The following is a 19,969-nucleotide window of genomic DNA, read 5'->3' on the forward strand; positions in this document are numbered from 1 at the left end:
GCTACTGAAGAAGTGCACACGCCAGAATAAGCCATAAGCAGGATATAGAAAACAAAAACGGGAGTGTGAAGACCATACTAAGAGTGCATGTGTCAATGTCCGTGTCATATCTTAGCTACTAAATAACCGAAAATAAATCATTGTGTTTGTTTTATATTATCTAGGGAAAAAAACGATAGTGAAAGGGTTAAGCATATATGAAAATTAAAGGGCCGTCAATTCATGGAAACAATGTTTTATTATGAGGCAGTCTTCAAGGTTCTCAAAGGTTTGCACGGATCATTACGAGCAAGAAAATTTTTTACCAGTGCATTTAGTATCACTGAAACCAGTTGAAACATAGTAGGAATCAAAAAAGCCCGTATATGCAAAATGCAAAATAATTTCAATTCTTGAGAAAATGTTGTTTTAACTGCATTACATGGCAATAGTAAATAGCCCCTACATTCTCTTGAAGCATTCAGCTCAATAAATGCGAATCAATTGAAACATTACATGCTATCAGTGCAAGTATTGAAACATCAATAATTAACAAAACCCAATCACAATTTTATTTAGTGCGCTGAAATAAACTCACACAACTCATTTAGTAATGAGCAGTTAAACGCTTCAACACAGCAAAGAAGTGCCTGTATACAAGACAATAAAGAACTTAAACATCATAATAATGAAAAGTGAAAAGACTTCCAATGATTCGTGCATGTATAGAACTACAGGCGTACATACATGCTAAGCTTCTACGAAAAATCTAAGGAAAACATGAAAAGCAAGAAGGAACAATGAGAAGTACACACAACTAAGCGCTGCTACACAGCACGTATCAGATGCACTTGTAGTCGGAAGGTGCCTATTAAGTGGCTTTTATGTCCAAAGGTTTGACCGTATAAGTAGCACTAAAACAGCTTCTTGCTTAAGTGGGCTGTGCATGTGTCAGTTCAGTGCAAACGTCCGCAAGTACCTCTGAGGACACGAAGAGCACTGACGCAGCTTCTCGCTGAGTGGATGCACAGGTTAGCCTTCACGACGGACTTTGTGTGGCCGAGCGGGTGTCAGTTCAGTGCAGACTTCCACAATAAATTCTCGGGACATGAAGGGCACTGAAACAGCCTCTCAGGTTAGTGGAACTTAAGTTCAATGCGAACTTCCACAAGTATTTCTGAGGACATGAAGAGCACTGACACGGCCTCTCGCTGAGTGGATGCACAGGTGATCCTTCATTCAGGACTTTTGAGGATTGCTGAGGGCACGCACAACACTGAAATGGCCACCCACCTGTGTGGATGCGTGGGTGTCGGTCAATGCAGACTTCCATGAGAAGTTCTCAGAGATCAACGGCTCTGAAACAGCCTCTCACATTAGTGGAAGTGCAGATGAACCTTCAATGTCGACTTCTGTAAGAAGCTTTGAGGGCACAAACAGCACTGATATGGCATCTCGCCTGTGTGGGTGCGCATGTGTCTGTTCAGACTACTCTTTTGTGAGAAGCTTTGAGGGCATGAAGGGCACTGAAATGGCTTCTCGCCTGTGTGGGTGCGCACGTGTTGGTTAAGATGAGTCTTTTGTGAAAAGCTTTGAGGGCATGCAGGGCACTGAAATGGCTTCTCTCCTGCGTGGATGCGTAGGTGTCGATTAAGATTAAACTTATGTGAGAAGCTTTGAGGGCATGCAGCGCACTGATATTGCCTCTCGCCTGAGTGGGTGTGCAGGTGCTGGTCTAGACGATTCTTTCGTGAGAATCTCCGAGGGCACGAAGGGCACTGAAATGGCTTCTCTCCTGTGTGGATGCGCAGGTGTCTGTTCAGATTACTCTTTTGTGTAAAGCTCTGAGGGCATGCAAGGCAGTGATATGGTCTCTCGCCTGTGTGAGTGCGCAGGTGTTGGTTCAGCGTATGCTTTAGTGAGAAGCTTTGAGGGCATGCACGGCATTTAAATGGTCTCTCGCCTGTGTGGGTGCACAGATGGTTCTTCAGATGAACCTCTTGTGAGAAGCTGTGAGGGCATGCAGGGCACTCAAATGGTCTCTCGCCTGTGTGGGTGCGCAGATGGTTCTTCAGATGAACCTTTTGTGCGAAGCTGTGAGGGCATGCAGGGCACTCAAATGGTCTCTCGCCTGTGTGGGTGCGCAGATGTTGGTTCAGAGCACACTTTCGTTTGAACCTTTGAGGGCACTGAGCGCATTGAAATGACCTCTCATCTGTGTGGATGTGCAGGTGATTTTTTAGCATAGACTTCACCGTGAAGCTCAGAGGGCATAAATTGCAATGAAATGACATCTCGCCTGTGTGGATGCACAGGTGTTCGTTTAGGTTAACTTCGTGTGAGAAGCTCTGAGGGTATGAAGGGCACTGAAATACATGTTTGTCTGTGCGAGTGTGGAGGTGTCGCTTCAGCTTGAATGTTCACGAGAAGCTCTGATGGCACAAATGAAATTCAAACAGATGCTGGCCTTTGTGGATCCTGGTGAGCCCTTCAGGTCAGCTTATCCAGGCACAGGAGTTACAATGGTGGTGGTATCCTTCACCTAACTGCACCATCTGCATTTGTTGTACAGTTGGAATGCCTCAATGCTGCATCAAGAAAACAAGAGAGGTTACCTGAGTAAAGTTTTTCACTTGAACATAAAAATGTAACTACAAAATGCCAAAGAAACAAAAGCATAGACACTATTGCTAAACATCAGCCTTTTCTTCATTCAATGTCTGGGCAGATCAAATCAGAGCTCAGCAGGTCAACCATGTTGATTTGGAAAATATATTTTTATGATTGCTTCATGGTTACGTTTATAAAATTTGCACATTTTTACTTAAAACATCTTTTAACTGTAAGATATGGTGAGAAGACTAGGAGCATGGCATTGGTGCAAGCTGCCCTTGCAGTCAAGTGCAATAGCCCATTCAGTAATGCCATCATGGGCCTGAAGACAAAATTAAGAAAAGCAGAACTTCGTACTGAACTAGGCTTCACTTTTAAAAAGAATTCAATTATGGAGCTTTATGTGCTAAAAGCACAATCCAATTATGAGGCACACTGTAGTGGGGAACTGGAAATTTAGACCACCTGGGGTTCTTTAATGTGCACCTAAATCTAGATACCCTGGTGTTTTTGCACTTCGCCCACATAGAAATGCACTCGCTGTGGCCGGGATTCGATCCTGCGAGAATTAGGTTTCACTATATTGTCTGTTGTGGTAGACAGCTACATTTCTGAAATTTATTTGTAAATGCTGCTAAATCATTTGAGTTGGCAGGAAAGGAGGAAAGAATATGAAGAAAATGAAAACAAGGGACAAAAAACACAAACATTGGAAAACAATACAAATCACAACTATGACTACATATCTACTTTCAACCTCTTAGCCGATTCATTCCATTCTTTGTCTGAGAAAAAAATTACTTTCTATAAGTATTAGTCACAGCATGTAGGCAGTGGCGTAGCAAAGGGGGGAGTCGGGGGGCTGTGGGCCCCAGATGCATGGGGCCAGTAGAGGGGGGGGATGTCATATACGTCTGAAGACACCCGAAAATTGTCGATATCCTCGCCTTCCTCGACTACACCCGGGGGGGGTTGACAGAAGAGCTAAGGGCCTCGGGTGCCAGACGACCTAACTACGCCACTGCATGTAGGTCCTTTGTCATTGTACCGTTGCATTGATGAATGTTCATGTGAGAAGCAGGACACAGGAAAAAATGACTTCATAATGTTGGACTTTGTAGTGTGGTAAATGCAAGAGTTGTAGCCTGTTTGGCACATCTGCACTGTAGCTATTCAAGTAGAGAGTACTCAGCATCTGCCACTAACTATCAGATTTTCTGTAGAACTTGCAGATGGACCGAACTACTATTTGCTGTACTCATTCTACGTTAACAATATTTTTTGGCATGTGTATTCCGCAAAGCTTATGCATATTTAAGGCTAGGTGTGACAGCGTAGTGAACGCCCCTATACATTTACCTGTACAGGGGCTCCTGTGAAATTGCAACTAAGGTCCATAAACTTCTGAGTGCTGACGCAAATGTTTTCAATATGCTCGTCCCACCTCAATGTGTTGTAATTACCCCGAGGTACTTATTAATAAGTAGAAACATTGTTAGGTGTTGTTGGCAATAAAATATGGAAAGTGTAAAGGTGTCTCCTTGCTGCTTATCTTTATAACACAGCACTTATTAATGTTCAAGCTCATTTCCCACTCTTCACACTGGTGGCAAATTTTATCAAGTTTATCGCTGAGCTTAGTTTCATCGGCTTGTGATTTAACTACTGTGTACAATAAATCTACAAAAAGTGCTATTTTACATCAGAATCAACCATATTTGCTGTCATTGATTATCAGGAACAGAAAAGGTCCCAAGAATGACCCCTGTGGTACACCTGATGTGAAAAGAAATGCTTCAAACATGAGTACAGACTGACGTACTGAACATGGTTTTCGAGATAGGCTCTGATAAAATGCAAAGATTTGGTGTCTATTTCGACTGCGCACAGCTTATATGGAGCTTTATGTTCAGGCGCCTAATGAAATGCATTGGCAAAATCTAAAAATATTGCCTCTATTTGCTTCCTGTTATTAACTGCTAAGTCATGATATGAGGTAATAAGCTGAGTGACAGGAAAAGCCTTCCATAAAACCATGTTGGACTTGAGACAGCATGTTATCTTTATCTAGGTATTGTTTAAGGTGGCGACAGATCATGTGCTCTAACATTTTGTGGCAAAGTTAGGTCATTGAGACAGGACGATGATTTTGCACATTTAGGGGTTGATCTCACTTTCGTATAGGTACAAATCAAGAAGTTGTACAGTCATTAGTAACAGCACACTGCACTAACGATGCATGAAATACATAAAATTAAAGTAAATACATTCCAAGGGTTTCCCTTCCTCATTACAAATACCTTGGTGACATACTTGATATACTTCACCTAATAATTACACACCTAATACATTGCAACAAAATATCTATGTTACTGTCGTCTGTATAGAAATTTTTACGTCACAATTGGCCCAACAAAGGCATTGGTCCTGAGCTTTATCCATAAACCAGGACAAACTTGTCATTGACAGCTTTATTTCTGAGAAATCCGAATGGTTTTCATTTGGAGACTACTTCGCTATGCTAAGGTTAACACCAATTTTTATATATGTGACAGAACTATATAACCAATACATATATATGCCAATATTCTTTATATATGACAGAACTAGTACGAAATGGCTGAACCCTTTGCGTGTAATAGCTGTATGTTTCTTGTTCCATTCGTGTGCAGCATTCAGTTGCATTGTTTAGTCCATTGTAACACAATAGCCTTTTTCCAGCAGCGACACAACGAGCCAAGTTCCCATGGCTTGTTCTCCATTTTGCAGATAGAATATATTCCTGTGTACAAAGTATTACACATGTAGCTGCTGGATGAAACATTTTATGCCAGAACTAATGCATTTCCGGGGCATGTACTGCTTCCAAGATAGTCTTCCTTTGAAACAAAGGCTTTCATGGACCAACACGGCAAATTTTCGCATACAGAGCACCTGAAACGTGACCACAAGTCTGGTCAAGACAAGCCACAGCTTTCCAACTATCGGATTTAGGTGCTCGTTGTCCAGTGCCTCAATATCTGCAAGACGCCTTGTAAAATGGCAAGTGCAAGAAAAAATAAGCATTTCCTTGCTGCCGACCAGCTTCCAAGCTCTTCTTAGACTAGCCTTGGAAGGGTGTACACAGAGAAACTGCACAGCAAAGTGGCCAGTCTCGCAGTCAATGAGATCTTTGTCAAAGAACTGAAGTAAGCGCTCCGCCATGCCAGCGCCATCATCTAGTTGGAGGTTCATTTGAGGAGACCCAGTAAGAGGTAACTGAAGCGGTAGACAACGATTTGTGGTGTCAAGTTTTGATCATATATGTGCAGTTTATGTCATCCACACTGTCGTCTTTACCATCAGAGGCGAGAGAGAAAACCCATGCTTGAACAGAGTCAGTTGAGGCCAGTTTGAAATCGTTTCCACCTGAGGACGAAGTTACAGCAATTCTGTCTTTTCTTTTTGTATTAAAACCAAGTGGTCAATAACCAATGCTTCCCATGGGGGCAGTCATTTTGAAGTTGAGCATATCCGGTGCAACATTGAACCTCCGTGCAAAGAATCAATCTTTACTGGATGCTGCACATCGTCTGTTGTTTCCTAGAAATGCAATGCAATGGATGGGCCAGAGCCATCTGTGTCCATTGAGGATTTTGCAGACACAGCTTGTAGAGCTACTGGTTAGTGGCTAGATGGCAGGTTGAGTTTATGCCTTATTTCAGATCAGGAACAATTACTACTGTATTCCAGCACTCAGGAAACTGTCCAGAGGTCTAAAAGTTGTTAAAAAGTTCCAGAAGTATAATAAGAGTGTAGTCTGGAAGGATGGTTGACGACATTGCCTATTCCTTCTGGGCCAAGCACCATCTTTCTATTTATTTAATGCTGTTTGGAGCTCTGCTACTGTGAATTCTTGTTTGTATTTGGCATTCAAGGTCTCTGTGTTGCAAGCTTTTCTCTTTTTCAAGGCTTTTTCAATACAATATCCAGTATTCCTCAAGGTTCCATGCTTCCCTCCTTTACTCAGACACGTGCTCCCTTACTCCGCACTGCTGTGTTGGGAGTGCGTGCTGGTACGAGTCACGTTTCAGTACCAGTAAACCTAAAGTATGTTCAGTGTGATTCAAACTCCCGCCTTTTGTCACACGGACTGTGCTTTACTGATGCTCCAAAAGAGGGCAGCATAAGTTACCTTCAGCAGCTGATATAAAACAAATTGGCGGTGACAAACTCGCGCAGCGACCAACGCGTAAGCATTCATAATTTTCGCAATATTTTTTGTATATAATATACAGCGGGTAAACTTTATGGCACTGTCCTTTGTGAATCACATAACAAAGTTCCAACGCACTGAGAGCAAAAATTTGCGTTTATCAGACGTGTTCAAAGCGGGTCCACGTTTGTGGGAAGAAGTTGTGGGTGTGTAGATATGGTATGTTTTTTCCATGTTTCATAGCATGTTATCTCACGAATTTTGCTTTTACCTCCCCAGATGGGTTAGTGCTTGATTTTTTTATATACACTGGGAAAGGTACCGTCCTTGCTAATCACATGAAAGCCAGTGGCCTAGGAGGAGCAGTGTTAATGCAGCTTGTGAAGGCACCTGCACAGAGGTCACATATTTTCACGAATCAATATTTTACCACATTAAAGATTTTTTGATTGCTTACTCCAACAGAAAAAGTTCATGCCTAGAAAAGTCAATCTAAACCACACTGAAAGCGCTGCTGTAAACCTTCCCAATGAACAGCAAAGTAAGCCATGGAGAATCGACCTCTCTCATGTGTGAGGACATAAATGTGTGTCTGGTCAAACGGAAAGATAACGGTGTAAATTCCTTTGCCAGTGCTGTCAGAATAGACCCTATGCAAGTACTGGTCAAAGGATGAAAAAAAATACGTACCGCACCTGGTAAGTGTGTTGTATTATAGCCTATTGATGAGGAGAGTGGACCTCATCGAAAGGTAAATTTCATATGCTAATGTGAAGGTCAACTCTAGGAAATGGGCCGTTAGGATGCTCACAGATTTTGTCGACAATGCTGTCTGCAATGCATGGGTTGAATACCGTCGTGAAGCAGCAGCTTTCCGACAACAAAAAGAGGTGAGGTCTCTCCTGTCTTTCAAGAACGATGTAGCCAAAACATTACCCATATATAACCCAAACCAAATGGTACCAGTGAATAAAAGTACGAAAGCTGACCAGCAGCTCCAGAGACGAGGCCAGCCTGGCTGCCTGACGGCGACACAAGAAAATCGTTTTGACCACTTCCCAGAATTTCGTCAAATTGAAAATGCAATGCGATGCAGAAACGACAATTTCAAAGGAGAGTCGAGAGAGTTTTGTGCATGAAATGCAATGTTTTCTTGTGCCTGCAAGGGTACAATTGTTTCCTTTGTTTTTACCATGCTCTCAACTAATGTTTACATTTTGGACACTTACTTGTATAGATTGAAAATGAAAATTTTATGATTTTTTTATGCACTTCTGAAACCATTTCAAATGAAATGTTGAAAATGTTTGCTTTCCTGCTTACATTAATTTGCCAGTGAAGAGGTTAAGTGCGATTTGTACCTCCATTTTCTGTCTCCTTACAGTTTTTAGCTTTTAGTGCTATTACAAGGTTTCACCACGCCCACTGACGTCAATAAATTATTGGTCACATGGTTGTCTGCAAGATGTCAAAGAAAAAGCCACTAAGGGATGCAATTGAGTACAAATCATGACCATTTGGGGGCAGACATGTGGTTAGTTGTGCAGTGTAGGTGCCAATGTAGGCACCTGGATCCACCGCTGCCTGTAGGTGTGAGCATTGGTTAATGAAACTAAATAGTAATAAACACAAAGCCATGCGAGTTACAGAAATTAGGAGGCACCAGGAACCGTTTACTTATTTCTTTACCTGCAGCCCCTTTACTTTCGTGAGTACGCGCAAGTATCTAGGTGTGCAAATTTGTAAAAACTTTTCCTGGCAAACGCGCATCAGTCACATTGCTAAGAATGCCAACTGTACTCTCATTTTCTCCATAGCAGCTTTTACCTTGCCCTTGCATCATTAAAATTGTTATTGTACAGAACCCTTGTGCGTTCCAGACATGAGCATGGATGCCCTGTATCGTATCCGCATATAACTTGCTTGCCACTGCTGTTGAAAAAAGTACAAAACCACTTGGCACATTTTATAGCTTCTAAATACTCCCGGAGAGTTAGTATTACACTGATAAATAAAATATTAGATCTTCCTGACGTTGGTGTGATGTGCCATGCTTTCCGTTTATGTGCATTTCACAAACTCAATTATTTCAATGAGAATCTTAAACAGTTAATTTTATCGCTCCAACGTCACGATGCGTTGACCACAGTCTAAAAGTTGGCATTCTTTTATGGAGAACTAACGTTTACTCTGAACCTTTTCTTCCCAAAACTGCTAAAGAATGGAACCACCTGCCTGTCTGCACCGTCTCCATTCAAGATGCCACCACATTGAAGACCACGCTATATAATCACCTTTACTTGAACTAGTCACATGTTAGTACAGGCTAGTTTTTTTTATTGTACCACTGTTGCTTAATAGTTGTATATCCTTTAACCAACTTTGGTAACCTATGATGCATTTCGATTTTGCTTGTGAATTTTGCCCACTCCATTCTATAAAACCTGAATGGCCCTGAAAGTAACATAAATGCAATGAGTTTAGTCAAATTGTTCTGGCTGTTATGAAAAAGCGAAATGATATATTGCTACGTCCTCTATTCAGAGGCCAATCCCAAGCAGGCACAGGGGTCATAGCCACAGCACGTTAACAGTTCAGTTCAGCAGCAGCGTTAACAACTTGCTGCTAAGACACAATGCAGGAAAGTGACAAAGGTTCTTACTAAGCAATCTGTCCATGCCAAATGTGAAGCGCTGCTATTATCGATGAGAAGCTATAGTGACACTGCTGCCTTGTGAGTGACAATAATGCGAGAATGCCACCAAGTCCAGCTTGCTTGGCTGCCGTGCAGGGTCATTTGTTTCATGCAACCTCGGAGTGTTGCAAGCCATCTTCTCTAAAGGATGCTGTAGCTGCTTTCTGCTTTTATGCTTAAACTGCAGTTTGCTTCTTGCAACTACATAAAACATTGCAGAATGAATGCCACATGCTATGCAGGGTTGAAGGGGCCTACTGCTCTCACAATGCAGAGGTGCCCCGCGTCTATGTGCAAATATTGTGGAAAAAGAATGCCAGCAAGTTCAGCACACACAATTTTGTATGACGTTTCACCCATAAACATTTCCTTTATTAGTTATGGCAGGGAAAGTGTATTATACAGAACAGCAATGTTGGAATTTGCTGTCAACAATTTGGTGCCCACGAAGCTTACATCAAGCTTCGTATTTCTCTAGCGAGCTGCTCCAGTCAAATGCAATAATAATAATAATAATAATAATAATAATAATAATAATAATAATAATAATAACAACAACAACAACAACAACAACAACAATAATAATAATAATAATAATATATTTTTATTCACTTCAATTCATACGTGTTCCAGCCTGCATAAGCGTTGCCGCTTGTGTGCTGAGCTAGGCAGCCAGGTTAAGCACATGAAACAGCGAGTAAATCATAGTTGAAAAGAAGAGAAAATAAAATCAACCAAATACTCAGCAACTGCTTGTGCGACATAAGAACTGGCTGTTTCGGTATGGTCGAACATTTCACAGACGATTATTCCTTTGCAGTTGTCAGAGTGTGGCAGGAAATCCTGGACACCAAACAGCAATCTGCTGTGCTGACGCATCATTCAAACAGCGAAACCATCTGCTCAGAGATGTGATGCATGTTCGCACCATTACCCCTGACGGATCAGGGGTAATATTGATCAGGGACATTGCATGCTGCTGCAATGTCCATGTTCCAATGTGAAATAAAGGGAGATTGCTGATTAGAAGCTGTGACATTAATAAAAAAATGACCGGAGCACCATATGTCGTGGGTAAAATAGAGGTGCAAGTTTTTCAGGGGACAGATGTGTCTGCGCCAAAACCTGTGGTCTCTAGCCTGTCTGACAGCAGGACTTCAACCGAATGGGCAGGTCTTCAACAAAGATGACATCAGCTGTGTTGGTGGTTTTGGCTTCCTTCTGCGACATGTTACTGAGTGTGAGGTGAATGGCCGCACCTCTGGCCAATGACTGCTCTGAAATATGGACATGTGGCTCCGATGGATCAGGAAGCATCTCGTTCCCAGGACCTGTGGACTGGTCAGGGTGCTAGAGTGATAGCACGCCTAGTATGAGAGGAGACTTTGCCCACAGGGACGGTGACAAAGACCACATCACCAATTGCCATGGTTGAAAAGGGGACCTTAAGGTCAAGGGACAAAAGTCGACTGCGCTGCCCTCGATGGCGAGCTTAACTTTGTGCCAGAAGGTCAAGAGCACCAACAGGGAGCATGCTGTCGCCAAGGCCTTGAAAGGGTGCACCAATCCACGAATAGAGTGCAAATGGGGCGTAGCGTCAAATCAGCGCCGTATGTCTATCTCCAGTGTGCAGAAAAACCTTGAGCTTCCCCCATATGCCATTAACGTGCACCCACAGCATTGGAATCAGGTGTATGTGGTAAGGAATGGCTGGACACACAATATGCTGCAAGGCCAACAATAGCATATACTTCCTGAATACTTGACCGGCAGTTACCCGAAAGATATGTTCTTGTTCAAGATCAACAGCAAAGCCAATAAATCCTTCACGGCGTCCTGCAGCAGCATTCATTCGATGATATGGCACACCCCTCCGGCAATAGCACACCCCTCCGGCAATAGCACCGACTGTTCTTACGAGTCATTTATTGCTTGCGAAATCCATCCATTCACTACAACTTTAAATTGAAACCATGAAGCAGTCCTTTAGGGTTCCATTTGGAGTGCTAGAGTACACTTGAAGCAGTGGAGAACAGTTTATGCTGCCTTGACAAGAAAATGTAAAGTACCTTGTGCAGTGATGGAACAGCCATTTGACCTTCTGGCGCAGATCTTAGCACCGGCAAAAAGCTGATTTGCACAGCACCCAGCACTTCTGGCACAGTGTCAAACCTACGTCAATCTTTCTTTCTTTCGGTTAGATTATGCAAAATGCAACTGCTTGAATTTACGACAGATTTACACTTTAACATGGCCTCAAGCCTTCAAGCTGACTGCGTCTTTCAGGACTTTTCTAAAGCTTATGACCGCATAGTCCATTGTCACCTACTTTTGAAATTATCACCATTCAAACTTGATTCACCGTTTATCCTGGCTTCAGAATTTTCTTTCAAACAGGCAGCAGTTTACTTTCGCTAACAGCTTCTTCTCACCCCTTTTAGAAGTTTCTTCTAATGTACCTCAAAGAAGTCTTCTTGGTCTCTTACTCTTTCTAATATACATTAATGGCCTACCCAACGACTTCTCATCATGCATGAGCATATTTGCCGACTGCATTATCTATCGTCCTATCAACAGCTCTGATGACCACCTGATCCTTCAAAACGATTTTCACCAAATTACTAATTGGTGTGACACTTGGCTAATGACTAAATTCACCAAAATGTAAAGCAATGTCCTTCAGCCACAAATGCTCTGACTCAAACAATTCCAACTGTATCAGAAATGTCTCATTATCTTGGGCCTCATCATTAAAATATCTAGGCGTAAATCGATAAACAAATGTCTCCTGGACTTCTTGCATTATGATATAGGAAAGTTTATTCAAAATAAGAAAAGTACACAGGAAATATTGTACAAGATATCTGAATCCCTAGCTCAGGGCTAGTTCGGATCCATGGAAGTAATTATACACACTCATAACGGCAATATGACAAGGTATAAATAAATCATATGTACATAAATATACATAGTATATAAGTACTCTGCCAGTGCTTCTCAATCACATGTTAACATGTTTCAATCAATACAAAATACAGCTGCACATTTCATTTCCCAGAATTATGAGTACAATTTTAGCATAACTCAAAACTTCACCTTTCACTTCAGCTGCTAAGTAATCGTCGCAACATAGCCCTTTTGTCTTTATTTCATAAGTACACCCACTACACTAACAAATGCTCCCTATGCCTAGAAACGTCACCACACAGGTCACACAAATTACACAATCATTTTACCTTCATGCGCACCTACGGTAAAACTGAAGCATTCAACTCATCTGCAATTCCACGTGCCATTCGTCTCTGGAACAGCCTCACCGATAACATAGTTACGGAAACTTACAGTGATAAATTCAGGCACTCGCTCAATTCGCTTAACCCTTGTTAACAACATGCTATCATACTCACTGTTCGGTTTTATTTTTTATTTTTCCTTGCACTGTAATACATTTGTTACAAACTAACCGAGTTGTTTTTCATTGTTCTGATACACAGCTGTATGTCACTAATATGTTTCTGTAATTTTTAGGCTGTGCATCTGGTTGGTGTTTTTATTTTTTTTAAGTTCATACTGTGATGAGATTGCCACTTTTCATGTCCTTACTTTGTTCTATGCCCTCTTACTCAATTCCTCATGTAGGCTCCTTGTAAAGTACTTTTCAAAGAAATAAATAAAATAACAAATATAATTTCTGCCAGAAACGGACGTTTCTGTGTTTGGGGCTCTTCAAGAGAGCGAAAAAAATATGTTTCAATAAGTGTGTGCAACGAATATCATGCCCTACCACGTGCGTGACTAAAACGAACTCTTAGCTCATAAGTGCTGCTTGGATTATTTGAAAGCCATCAAAATTACAACCATGGAATCTGCTCTTCCGTTCATGCAGGGTTACAAGGAAGGTCCTCACTAACACATAAAGCATGTGTCTGCAGTTGAGTATGCGCATAGTAAAATATTTACAAAGTGGCGTCGTCAACAACTATGCTACACAATGTGCCACCGAACGTTACTCCATCCTTCTTTTGGATTCGACAGTCTCCTTGAGCAAGCTTCATGTGACACTTGTATGAGGATTACAGAACTGCAGGACAAACAAGACCACATGGAGGCAGTACATTGTAACCTCCGCCGGAGAGAAATGTGAGAACAGTGAAAACAACATTGGAGGACCGACAGCAGTGGCTGTATCTGTGGTAATGGCCACTCTGTTGAATTGCAGGATGATGACGATAGCACACATTAGGCTTTGGTTTCAGTTTTGCTAAGGAGGCAGCATGAACAAAGCAAGCTTCCTGTTCTCAACAGATCATCAAGCTCCTAAAATTCCAGTGACAAACATTCAGTGGTAAAATCTGTCAATGGCCTGGATGCTGGGAGCAGCTTAATGCATCAGTTCACAACAAAGGTCTCACAAAGGACGACATATTTTATTACCTACACAATCTATCGAGCGGCGCAGCCATGGCAGCAACTGAAGGCCTCCAGGCTACTAAACCGTGCTGTATGCCACCATTGACATCCTCACCAGTCACATCGGTTACATGCATCTCACAGTTCAAGAGCAGACGGGTTCCTTACAAGCACTACTTACCTTTGTTTGCTTGAGTGATATCTAGGGCCTGAGGAAGTTGCACCACTTAGTCCAGTGCCACTTACAAGCATTGGAAGATATTGAGGTTAGCTCCAAAACATACAGCACGATGATGACAAACAACCTGTTCAGGGCTCTGCCGACTGACACTGTTATTGGATCCAACGCACGAATGGCCAGTGGCAAAGCACCTTCCAATGACGAACGTGAAAGTGGCAGTATCATTTGGACAGACGATGACTTTCAAGGTTTATGATGTACCTTTGCGTGGAATTTGAAATTTGCCAGTGAAGCCAACTCTGTGAAAGCAATGAAAAGAGACACTCCCACCCTGGAGTGAAAGCTACTCTGACATTACAGCCACCAACAGCAACAGCTTCGTACTTTTCTTTGAAAGTAAATAGCAATGTGTGCATTGCCTGTGCTTCATCAAACCATCATAATGTAGCTTGCACCTGTAGCATCACCAGAGAAAAGAAAATGAAGAAGCACTCCTCTGAAGACTGTTGCCTTCATTGTACCCCACAAGAACACCGTGCCCACAACTGCTGTAGAGGCATACAACGTAGAAAATGTAAAGAAGGACACGCATCTTCTATCACCCAACGTGGAAACCAAAGCAGCCTGGAGATCCAAGTATTTCAAGTACAGTCGCCACTAAGAGTCTTCCTGCAAGCTCTCACACAAGCTATGAAGCAGTTCTGCTTCAACCGTTTTACCTGATTACGGAAGATACAAATTGTGCTTACATCCGAGGCACCGCAGATAGCGGCAGCCAGCGCAACTTCATATGTGATGACATCTCCAAAACGCTTGCATACAAAGAGGTCGGCAAGATCACTTTACGCAATTCCTGCAAACAGGATCACTTTCAAGGCTGCGCAGAATCCCAGAACTCAGTCAGCGTAGTCATTCCCACAGTCTGGAGTACTTCATCCCAGCCACTGAAATTTCCTTCACTTGCAATGTAATGCATTTGCAGACACAGTGTAGAAATAGAGAGGAGAGATGGCACCACATCCTTGACAAGCTGATTTTACCTGGAATGTCAGTGGACGAAGTTCATAGAAGCAGAAGTAAAACTTTGCTCCATTACAGACTCTGTTGCACTTGGCTTGTCCTTTAGGTGGATGTTTCAAGACCACTATTCCTCAGATAAGTGGTAAACATAGTCACACAGGCTAGTGTACTATGGCAAGTGCCTCCGTTGAGTTGACATACAAGATTCTGCAGAAGTTCTGGGAATTTGAGAGCATGGGAATTGCGACAGAAGAGGACAGTCTAGAAAAACTCATTGCTTTTATCAGTCCAACTGTTTCAAAGCAGCATTGGATTTGCCTGTGGTCTTTCCATGAGGTAGCCTTCTCATGGAAAGATGAGCACGAGTAGCTAGACAGCAATCAAAGAGAAGCTTTAAAGTGACTGCATCTCTGAGGGGAAGAAAATATAGCTTAGTAGGGATTTCGTTGCGGAATATGGCCCAATTACTAAAACTCATATGAGGACATGCCCTGCTGAATGCAGACAAGAAAGAAGTGGTGCACCATGTCTAGGATTCATTACATTCCACATCACACTGTCGTACATAGCGAGTCAGCACAAGGACCTGACTCGTTTCACTGAACAAATGCTTAGAAAAAGGACCTAATCTTCCAACTGACTTGGTTACTCCTCTTATACATTTTTCGATTAATCAAACTCCTTTTTGACAGCTCATATTTAAAAAAGTTATTGGCAGATGAAACCTTAGGTTGATGTCTTTATAAGCGGTAGCTTGCGCATTACAAGAGACTCGCTACAAATTTCAGTGACGAACGTGCCCCATGACCACCATGATATACCTTGCAGAGAAAGCAGTACATTTATACAGTATGAAAGCTGCTTTAGTCATAACATACAAAGTGCTTAACCTTGACCTTGCAGAAACGTGCTACAGCACAACAGCATAATGAGAGACGTGCAGGGAATTTCTTGTTGCCAAAGAATGAATCATACCCACTACGGGATATTGGCCAAGAAGCACAGCTTTACAACTGTTATTATTAGAATTGTAACAAAAAAAACTTACCATATCAGCACGATTTCAGGCACAACTGCATACCGCAACTTCTTTCTTCATCACCACCTGGAAGATACGCGCACTTAAGTTTTATAGATAAAAGGTTCCTATGTTCCTACGCAAATGCTGACTTGCTTGAGTTTAATTCCACTTTTTCAAGCATGCATCCATGGTTTAATGGGTAGAGCATTGAGCTTCTGGAGCTGGGAGCCACAGTTTTAAACCAACGAAATGTTTTTATTCATTCATTTTATTTCTAGATACAACTAGAGACATCTAGTGACCCAAGCAGACCATAAGTGGCCAGAACCTGACAAATCGCAAAGTAGGGGCAGAGGCAAAGAAAGCTATCACTTTAAAAGCCTTTCTGCAGATGCATATCAAGACAAAGATACTTTCCAGTAAGTTGAGAATAACCAGACAGCCCTTTGGGATCACGAAAAATCTATTCATGCTAAATGTAATTCTGTGGCAACACATGGTGTCTGTGTAAGGTCTACTACAAGCGACAGCCAGGTTATTAGCTGAATATTTCCATGTACGTGGCCTCCACATAAGACCTGCAACACAGGGAGAAGCACGACAACTCTATAGATAAGTTAACGCCCCGACTGAGTCGACGGGTATACAGCTGAGGAAATAGCCATCGTAGTCTCAGCATGAACTCACTGCTGCTGGTGAGGAAATCGCCATTCTTGCTCGGAACCATATAGGACCCTGTGACACAAGTTTTGACAGTTTCCTCAAGATCTGCACTTGGGTTCCTGCAGACTGTATCAGAAATATATGACCCCGTTGGAATGTCTGCACCTTTCAGTATTCAAGTGAAGCTACTTTTAAAGAGCTGTGGCAATTGAAGATTGGTTGAGACAGTGAGCTGCAAAAACTGTAGAAAGTAAGGAAACTGGTGCTCAGAGCTGCATCATACTCCTGCTCAGGCTGTCCCTTGTTGGGTGAACGCTGATGGATGGATGGATGAAAAACTTTATTAGGGTCGTTTAGGGCACGCACTAGCACGCAGCGGGCCGCTCCCATATCGGGACAGAGAGGCCGAGCCTCTCCGCCGCGTCGCGGGCCCGTTGGGCAGCCTATAACTTTTTCAAGCACAGAGGCCCGAAACCAAAAGGTGAATGCTGAGCCAGGAATTTATCTGTTCAACTGCACATGGTTTGTTATGCCAGCTAAAGAGCTAATGGAGCCTACGTATTTTTCAGGTATTTTGGAAACGAGCACATGTCCGTGCTTGTCTAATCAAGAGTAGCAAATATAAAGAAGATCCTGCTACCAAGACTGTTACTTTCTTGGCACATTGCTAGGAGCCAGGTTGGTGAAGTTCATGATTAGCTCCCTCAAAGCATTTGCAAATAAATTGATGCATCCTTTTTGAACCAACTCTACAGTCATGCTGCATTGCCTAAGAGGATCACAGTTCCAATGTCAGCATTTCGTTGGCCAGCAGTGTAAGAAATTGAATGCAGCTCTCATCAAACAAGTGCATTTTCCAACAGTAAATTTCAATGCTACTGCACTCAAAGGAGGTTTGAGTGGATGCTTATTTCAAAAAAGGCAGCATGGTAGGGAGGCTTTTGGGAAAGGATGCTAAGAACTGCAGTTCCAGCCTCCAGAAGCTTCTTAGCAAGGTGAAGCTGATGCCTCAGGAATTTGGGACGGTGTTGTATAAGGTAAAGGCAGTAATGAAATGCAGGCCTTTCACTTAAATGTCCTTGTCACCAGAGAAAATGGAAGTACTTACACCAGCCCATTTCCCTACCGGTAAACGACTCACAAGCCTTTCTCTATCGGAAAGATGAGATTGACATTTCAGTTCCAAAATCCACAGTGACAGAAGATGGCGTTATGGCACAGTTTCTTGACCAATTTTGGAAAAGATGTCAGTGAGAGCACCTGCCGAGCCACCATTCTGCACACCATGTAAGTGTTCAAGCTCAAGCTTTGAACAAACTAAACGATGGAGCTTGTGCTTGTTTATCAAGATTAAACATCATGACAGTTATGGAAGAGTGGGCAGAGCACAGAGGTACATTAAGGACATGATCAGAGCATAAAAATCTGTTGAATTAACCTTTCAAACAGCTCAGTAACATGCAGACATGTCCAGCAATTTCTCTAATTGAGGTTTTATCGACTCAGCAGTCTGAAACTACATGCCTTTTCGGGGGCAGAAGATACTGAAGATTTTTGCTTCTTCTTGTGCAAACACAAACATCAACTCCAAGAAGAAAACTAAGGACAGGGACAGCGTCCACCATGAACTCTCTCACAGTACTATAATTGATTTACTTGTAAATGCAATTTGTTTTCACAATGGCCATGGCCTTATTTTGCACCTCTCCCCAGGGGAGTTCTATATCTCCTTGCATGTTAACATTTTGCACAGGGCAGCTATCAGAGCATGCATCTCAAGTCAAGACTAGTTTTCACACACGTCACTAGAGGAATATACTCCACTGCAAGCTGCAGAACTGCCAGCACTGTAGTTGCACCAACGAAGGGACGAAATCAGCAAATTAATTTTCAACACTTCCTTCAAAACTTAAATAGCTGATAAATAAGTGTCGTAACAGGTGCCATTGAATGACGATACAGTTAAACACCGAGAAAGAGAGGTCAGTAAAATCGACACTTCGTTAAGTCAAAATTTGGCTTTATTGAAATTCAACGCTTTTGCTAAGCACTGTCGGCAACCGATTCTTTTTTGCTCGGAAGGTGTGTAAGGATTTAACTTAACTCCGCTTTCCCTTTCCCATTTTCCCCTAACATGAGTAAAAGCGTACCATCAACTTGCATAATAGTTTTTCCGTTACATTTGCGGTAAATGCGTCTAAGTTTGATATGCATTCTCTGGGAATTTGTCACCTTTTTCAGCGCCTCGAGAGCAGCTCCTTTCAACTGCAATCATGGTGAGCGACCTCTGTGTGGTATCACGAGACGAGGCGACATCCTTTATCTCGCGGATGGAGATCGCTGGCAGAGAATACTAACTGGCCTTGCTCTCAGGCGAGATGGTGTTGCGTTCAGCACTACCGCCTCTACCGATACTCACGCTTGTCATTTTCCACACGAGGTAGGGAGCATTGGTCTTGCAGACTGCAGAAGCAACCGGCACACCAAATCGCGCGCCGAAAAACACGATACAGCACGCCAAATTTAACATAAAAGAGGGGTGGTGGGGGGGGGGGGGGGGAAACAACGCGCGGAAGGTGCCGATGTCGATTCGGCTCAATTCCTTTAACATGCGCAAAGAGTGCGGCGTAGCCAAACATGAGCCGAAATACAGCGTGACTCATGGAGTTTCATACAATAATTATTGTAGATGTTCATAGCATAGAGTTTCTCATTATATTGGTGCAAACTACATGGTTGATAGATTATTCCCTTTGGATCGGGAGGCCATAAAATCCAACGTTCTTAGACATACCAAGAACGTTGATAAAATCCTTGGCCAGCCATGTTGGCCAAGGTACCACGCGCCCGGCGCCAACGTTACTAGACTATGGGAACCTATAACAACAAACACGTCTAGTTCGGTAGGCAACATCGGGCACAGCACCCAATAAACACCAACGACCACAGCATACCACAGCTGCTCGGCGGTCAGTAATCGTTCGTCACTATCACGCTGCGGAGCATATGTCTAACGGAGGGTGCATCGAGCCCTCCCTCGTTCGCGAACCCGGGCGACGAAAGATGGCGCGCTTCCTTCACGCTTTCGTCCCTTGCGCACGCACGCGAGACTGAGCTACCATTGTTGGCTAACCCTCTCACGCTTTCACTCGCACATACAACATACGGTGCATGGGGACGGTGTTATCGCCC

At 42.8% G+C, this 19,969-nt stretch overlaps 1 protein-coding gene across 4 annotated transcripts; it reads right to left on the reverse strand.

Annotated features, from left to right (window-relative positions):
* Window positions 1-219: 219 nt before the first annotated feature.
* Window positions 220-19,306, reverse strand: LOC140213643 (uncharacterized). 4 transcript variants are annotated; one of them, XM_072284893.1, is made up of 3 exons: window positions 19,197-19,306; window positions 16,142-16,198; window positions 220-2,534 (listed from the first exon to the last, which is right to left on the reverse strand). In XM_072284893.1, exon 3 carries the CDS (start codon window positions 2,271-2,273, stop codon window positions 1,356-1,358), a length of 918 nt encoding a protein of 305 aa, XP_072140994.1. In that variant the 5' UTR covers window positions 2,274-2,534; window positions 16,142-16,198; window positions 19,197-19,306; the 3' UTR covers window positions 220-1,355. The 4 variants fall into 4 exon arrangements, 3 of the variants coding, with proteins under 3 accessions (XP_072140994.1, XP_072140992.1, XP_072140993.1); XM_072284891.1 differs by having other exon boundaries at window positions 220-2,567; XM_072284892.1 differs by having other exon boundaries at window positions 220-2,567; window positions 19,010-19,306.
* Window positions 19,307-19,969: the final 663 nt, after the last annotated feature.

The sequence above is a fragment of the Dermacentor andersoni genome, chromosome 10, assembly GCF_023375885.2.
Source record: "Dermacentor andersoni chromosome 10, qqDerAnde1_hic_scaffold, whole genome shotgun sequence".
NCBI classification, from domain to species: domain Eukaryota; kingdom Metazoa; phylum Arthropoda; class Arachnida; order Ixodida; family Ixodidae; genus Dermacentor; species Dermacentor andersoni.